General features: G+C 48.4%; 1 protein-coding gene across 4 annotated transcripts in view; it reads right to left on the reverse strand.

Annotated features, from left to right (window-relative positions):
* Nucleotides 1-335: 335 nt before the first annotated feature.
* IQSEC3 (IQ motif and Sec7 domain 3) overlaps nt 336-6,671 on the reverse strand; it is an 88,594-nt gene continuing 82,258 nt past the window's right edge. For 2 of the 4 annotated variants that reach the window (XM_025209062.1, XM_025209063.1), the window contains 4 exons: nt 5,007-5,168; nt 3,702-3,794; nt 2,959-3,002; nt 336-773 (listed from right to left, as the gene is read on the reverse strand). In XM_025209062.1, the coding sequence (XP_025064847.1) occupies nt 336-773; nt 2,959-3,002; nt 3,702-3,794; nt 5,007-5,168 (737 nt within the window). Of the gene's footprint in view, nt 774-2,795; nt 2,876-2,958; nt 3,003-3,701; nt 3,795-5,006; nt 5,169-6,671 lie in introns of all 4 variants that reach the window. The other 2 variants (XM_025209064.1, XM_025209065.1) reach the window with 2 other exon arrangements.

The following is a 6,671-nucleotide window of genomic DNA, read 5'->3' on the forward strand; positions in this document are numbered from 1 at the left end:
AAACTGAAGACAGAAAGCAAACAAAGCAACGAACAGTCAAATTTGTCAGGAGTGGGGCAGTGGCAAACTACCCTGGACCTTGGGGTGGTGGTGGGGGTTGAGCCTGAGCAGGAGGCATGTATGGAAATGCAAGCTCTTGGGTTGGCAGTTTCTATAGATAGCTCCTCAGGATGAAAATCATCTCAGGGGAGAGTGGGAGAAGTTAGGTCAGTTCATTCGGGTTTTTTTTCTTTTTTTTTTTTTCTTCTTTTACTAAAAAATAAATCACAAACTAGACCTCTGTAGACAGAAAGGGTCCTGGGGAAAGTCTGTGCTGTTTGGTGCTGGTGGTGTGGCTACACTAGGCTGCGTGAGCCACTGGAGTACCTACGTCTCTGAAGCAGGGAGCTGGGGGGGCAGTACTGGTGTGGGTGGTTGTAGGGCGGTGGCGGAGGCGGTAGTGGGGGCTGATGGATGATTTTCACTGGGGTCCCTTGGAGCCCACTGCCTGCGCTGCGCAAAGGGGTGGAGCTACAGGAATCAGAGGTGACGTAGCGGGTCAGAGTCTGGTTGAGGGCCGGCTCCATACGAGCGAGGCACGGCTTGTCCAAGACAATGACTTTGACAATCTGCTGGCACTGTACAAGTGTCCCCGCTGTGGCAGGGTATGAGGGCACCAATGCTGTCTCCAGCCTCTCCCGTGGCATGTTAGGACGCGTGCTGGGCGGCATTCCACTCTCGGGCCCCAGGGCAGAGTTGTGCTGGTACGTTTGAAGCCTGTTGTGAATTGACACCTAGTTTAGAAACAGTCAAAGAAGCATTAAATGTTACAAGACTTTTTCCCATCTGCTACTACTGGCTGCCCTGAGCCCCCACAACCTCTCCATCAACCATATCCCACCCAAAAGCATGATCCCCAGCTATAGCTCCCTTTGCCCTCCCAACAACTGTACCCATTCAGCCTCCCCATCTGGAAGTCAGAGACCCCATTCTCTCCCTCACATTAAAGGCCCAGTCAGCTTTTCCAAACACAGTGCAACTTTGATTATCCAAACATCATAGGAAGCACGAATAAATTGTGATGGTAGAGGCTTCCAAGCATTCTCATTGTAATGAACAGACCTGGGAGGTCATGCTCTTGTTATAGGCAGTGTGGGAAGGAGGGAATTGGATAGCAAGGTTTCAGATAATCGAGGTTGTACAGTTCTGTAAAATGATATTGGCTGAGCCCGAGAAAGACTCAAGTCCATCCCAGCTCCCCATCCTTCTAAGCAGAAAGGTGCACCACCTGGCTGGCTAATCTGTTTGCAAAGGGAAAAGCAGCAATCTGACAAACTCTAGCAAACAGCAGCTCACTCTCATTCATTTGATGGTTTGTAAGTGAAAGGAAATGATTAAAAACAAAAATTACCCAGCTAGCTTGTACCATGATAAAAGAAATTCATGATGAAATGGCAGCAGACTAGATCATCTCAGAGAATGGAAATGCTCTTCTGCTGAGGAATATTACAGGGTGATCAGAAGGGAGAGGGAAAAAGGCAGAGAGGGCTTTTGGCATCTCCACAGGCAGAGACCTGAAGAGAGTCACACGCCTGTGGGTACCTGCTGATTCCAGTGTGAAAATGAGGGGGAGTCGTACAGTGGAGCTTTTCATGGCTCCATGGTATCAAGCACCTCCCAGCATTGGAAAGCTGGAGGACAATGGACTGACTGACTGACTGGTGGCAAGGAAATGATGTGCCCCCTGGGCAAGACTGGGTGATGTCACCGTCCCCCTGGCAATGGTTAGCAGCGAGGTGGCAGATCTGTGCAAGGCAGACTGAGGGCTGGTAGAAAGGTGGAACTGCCTTAAAAATATGGTTTCTACCAGGGACCATTTCCCCCTATTGCTTTGAAGGGGAAAGTGTGCCTGCAGGTTGACAGCATCCTTCTATGAGAACAGGGGTGTGTGGGACAGGGGTGGTGCCCCACTGGGCTGTCAGTCTATCTGGGTGATGGAATCAGACAGTGGCAGGTGGTGTCTACAAGGAAGAGGGTGCTCAGCAGGAATAAGAATTGAAATAATTGAGTTTTCCACAGGAATGGGTCTCTGAGGCAGTGGGACCTCCTAGCAAAGAATATCTATTGGGCTATGATGTGCTAGGGGCACCAGAGTTCATGGAGACAAGTCTGCAAAGGGAAACGCCATCCCCAGTGGCTGATGTAGGGACTCTCCTGCAGGAAACGAACCTGTCTGTGGGGAAACACAGCTTTCCCTGCCTGTAACTTGAGAATCAATATATACAAGGGAAGCACTACATCAAGAGAGGAAAGAACTGCCCTAGGAAAGGGTTAATTTAGAGCAATGGAGATCTTCAGGGGAATGGAGATTTTCTAGGTGACAGAGCTATGGGGGAAGTTGTGCACCATTAAGGCAAGAGGGCTGTCTGCTAGGAGATAGCAATCCCTGCAGAAATAAGTACAAACAGGACAGCAGAGCTCCTTGCATAGGAAGGCAAGCTTTGAAGAAATGCTTTCCTGTGTACTGGGGTGCTGCGGAGTGTGTCCTTGTCCTCATTAAAGAGGATGATGTCTAGGGTGACTGCAGAGCTTGTGCAGGGAAGCTGGGTGCCGGGAAGATTGCATGTGATGCTGCATGGAGTTAGCAATGTCAGTGGCCTGTCAGGGGAGTCTTTAGTTGTGTTTTTGCTCTCCCTTTAAGCAGTAGGGTGGGTTAGTCTACGGCAGTTGGGAGCTCAGTCCATGAGGGATGTTACAGTTATAAAAACGGATTGAAAATGCTTTGAAGTTTAGTTTGGATGTGAAAGTTGTATTACCCGTCCTAGCAGTAACTTTTAATTGTATCTCTGGAAATTGGTAAAAGTGTCAGTCTGGCTGGGGAGGCATTGATTAAAACCTGAGAAAAGAAACAACAGAGAATGTGAGAAGAGCTGAAGTGAGAGAGAATTACTTACCTCAGCTGTTCTGCACTCTACTTACCTCCACTGTGCTGTCCGAGACCTTCTCCCCCAAATCCTTCTTGCCTTTGGAATAGAACAGATCTCTCAGTAACAAAGGCCTGTGTCTCATGACATAGCCTGACACCTGGATTGCTCGGGGGGGCTGGTAAGCTGCTTGCTATGCAGCCTCTAGAGTGGTGGCCCCAGTCCAGCCCAGGCTGACAGCAATTGATTGTTATCCTCAGCTGATGGCTACTTTGTGGTGAAATAGGCTTGTGATCCTAGCTCAGTTTCTTGTCATCTATGACCCAAATCCCCATTGCATCTGGTCTTAATTGGCCAAGAGATGTAGGCCTTCATGAGTGTAAAGTCTGCATTATATCATGGTGGGTAGTTAGGGTTGCAGCATGTTGGTAGAGATAGGGGAAACAGAACTGACTGTTGCCCTTGTGCTGATTTGCTCTGGGGAGGGACCGAGTATGTTTTTCAGGGCTTGTAACCTGGCACCATTCCCCATCAGCATGTTCTCTGGGCCTATTTTTATTTGGACAGGTCATGAAAGAGGGCTTCCCAAGACTCTTTTAGAATATCTGTGGAAGATATGAACCCAGTTCATTTCCACTGCCAATTGAAGGCTTGGGTGGTCACCACGAGTGTTGGTATGGGGGGTATACCCATGGCAGTGACCACTTATTTCCACAGTGTCTCCTGCATGTGTAAACACTTGTGTGAGGATACAAGTAATGGCTACAGATCTGGCCACTGTAGAAAATGACCTCTTACCTGCTGGAGATCCTTGTTTGGACTGTGGTTCCATCTGAGACCCATTGGTCTTTAACGTAAAAGTCTTTGCTCCTTGCTGCTTCTCCAGCTCCCCTGGGAGACAGAAGGGTACAGATGAATTATAAGAGAGAAGCAGAGGGAGGAGTAGGGGAGAATACCAAAGGTATGCCTATATGGTGCTAGGCAGAGCTCTGCTGAGATGCACCAAGCTTGCATCACGAGTACTAACTCCTGAACCAGAAGGGGCATAGTTACATTCCTCTTCCTTTAAGGGGCAGAACTTGCACGCAGCTGCTATGCTGCAGCTACTTAGGGAGGTAATGTGCACAAGGTTGGTGGAACATGCCTTGGTTCAGCAGCAACCTGCTTAAACATGGCACTGCCTTGTGCGCTATAAAGCCGCTAAAAGAAACTGAAAGGAAAGGCAGCAAGGAGACTAGATGTAGAAATGTGTAAGAGACAGACTAGAAAAGAAAAAGAGTGAGCAGGAGGCAAATGAAGACAGAAGAGGAGGAGAGGCTAGAAAGGGCATGTATTGTGTATGTGCAAACACTTAAGATGCCAGTTCAGGCCTAGAGTTTGACACCTGCAGTTTATCCTGAGTACCACCTGACTCCATGAGTGCTGGGAGGGCTTTCACTCAAAGGAGGGCTCCCCATAGATATAAAGGCAGCAGATACCATGCTGATCTAGTCCAGCAATGAATAACCAGGGTGCTATGACACACATGGAGTGCTGTGAGATCTTTTTAAGGTTGCTGGGGCTGCCATATAATATTAGCACTGTTAGGTGTGCAAACACCTACATGTGATTCATGAGATAAACTCTCTGAGTTCTTTGGAAAAAAAGAATTTCTCTATTGCTTTCTATAGTCAAAAAACAAGTGAAAGCTAGAGCTGGCATTTTCCAAGGTGAGACTTGAGTCTAACAAGATTGAGAACTTCTGATCTAGTATGACAAGTGTAACAGCCATAGGACTTCACTCAGTAGAAAGGGACTTGCCCAGAATCATACAGGAGGCTAGTCCTGACTTCCAGAAGAGGAAGTGCTCTATCTACCAGGCCCCTTCATCTCTTGTGGGGTGAGCTACTGCCCCATTGTGAATATTCACACATACGCAAGTTCACACACACACAAGCTTGCTGGGCACACACAGGTCATATCTGCATATGATCATAGACAGGGACAAGCACACGGTTAAACATACACCCCCTCACTTTCAGGTGCCTTCCTCCCAGCCCCCCAGACACATGTACATACATATAGTAGGGTTGCATGGAGTTTGAGTCACGTTGGAAGCCTTACATTCAATTCGTATCTGCTCTAGTTCCATCACCTCTGCTATTGACTCTTTTAGATCTTCCACAAATTTCTGCATTTCTTCTGCACCCAGAGCACAGAAGTGTAGTACCTGTTTCTTCTCGGAGCCCGAAACTGGAGTCACCAGAGTGATGCCATGTGGGTAATCTGAGAACAGGACATATAAACACATTGACCAAATGACAAATGCAGACCTAACACCACGAACCCTAGCATGAGATGTGGCTGCATTTCTACCAGCCCAGAACCTCTAGCCCAGACCAAAGGATGCAGTGCATTGTCACAGCATGTTATAGTACTGCACCTGGAACCACCACAGAATTGCAGCCCAACTGCATCAGCCCTGCTTGTGCACAGCATAGAAAGTCTGACCTTCAGCACCATAACGCAACATGCAGCCACTCGCATGGCAGCAAGCTGCGGTCAATAACTGGGATTTGCCACCACTGTCACATGACAGCATCCCTTCTGCTACAGCACAGTACAGCACAGCACAGCAGAAAGGAGCTCTGCACCAGGTGATACAAGCCTAGTACTACACGACAATGCAGAGCTAAGGCATGCTGAGCACCAATGTACCTCTGCTGTGACTCCACCAGTGAGAGTATAGCATCCATTGGAAACTCTCAGACTGAAAACACAAACCATGTACTTCTGATATGTTCAGGTGCTTTGGGAACCTTCAGTGCTCAGAGGTGACTGCAGCCCACCTTAGTAGGGGTGAAGAGTGTACATAGAGGGACAATAAATCCTTTTCTCATCCAGTAGGACATCAGGGGGCTGGAACAGAGAGAAGTACACCCTGGGGGTGCAAGGGAATGGAAGCCTAGTCCCACTGAAGTCAATGGCAAAGTTCCTATTAATTTAATGGAGCCAGTCTTTCACCCTAAGTCTCTAGGCAAGGAAGAAGACAGGGATATCTTGGAGTCACAGACTCTGTTTCTCCAGCACCACATGGGCTGGGATGTGGCTCTGCTGCCCATGCAGAACTGCAGGTAGGAGATCTAGAGGGTATGTACCTATATACACTCATTTCTTTCCCACTCAACCAGAGGCATGATGGGGAATGCAACACAGGACAGATGCAAAGGGGCTGAAAAGGTAACAGATGGATGAGGTCTGGTGTTCTGCGACCTAAGGTAGGTTCAAGGAGGAGCCAACTGCAGGCTCCAGCCAGCAGGAGCAGCCAGTGCAGGGACCTGTAAAGAACTTCCTTGGTTTGGGTTGGGCTGTATCTGCCCTGTTGGCTGGTTGCTCCAGCCTTCCTCTTCCCCTTCCCTCAGCATCTTCACTTCAGCTTCACTCCTCAGCTCCCTTTCCCCTCCTCCTTAGCTATCCCCTCTGAACTAAACCCACCAAAGATGTCTGCCGCCATCACATCATTCACTTTGCTTGTGCATTACATATCTCTAGTCAGACTGTGAGTTCTTTGAGGCAGGGACTGTACTTGACCCTCTGTTTGTACGGACCTAGTACACTGGGGCCCTAGTTCTGGTGGGTCCTTGCACATGACTGAAATAGACATTAATTATACTGATGGTGTTTCTGAGGTCTAAGCCCAGCTCTGACTGAATCTCCTCTCTGACCTAGGCACTTAAATCCTCCAGGTTCACCTTTTGTAAAATGTAAATCAATCAGGGTGGAGCAGGA

This window comes from Alligator sinensis, unplaced genomic scaffold (assembly GCF_000455745.1).
Source record: "Alligator sinensis unplaced genomic scaffold, ASM45574v1 scaffold659_1, whole genome shotgun sequence".
NCBI lineage: Eukaryota > Metazoa > Chordata > Crocodylia > Alligatoridae > Alligator > Alligator sinensis.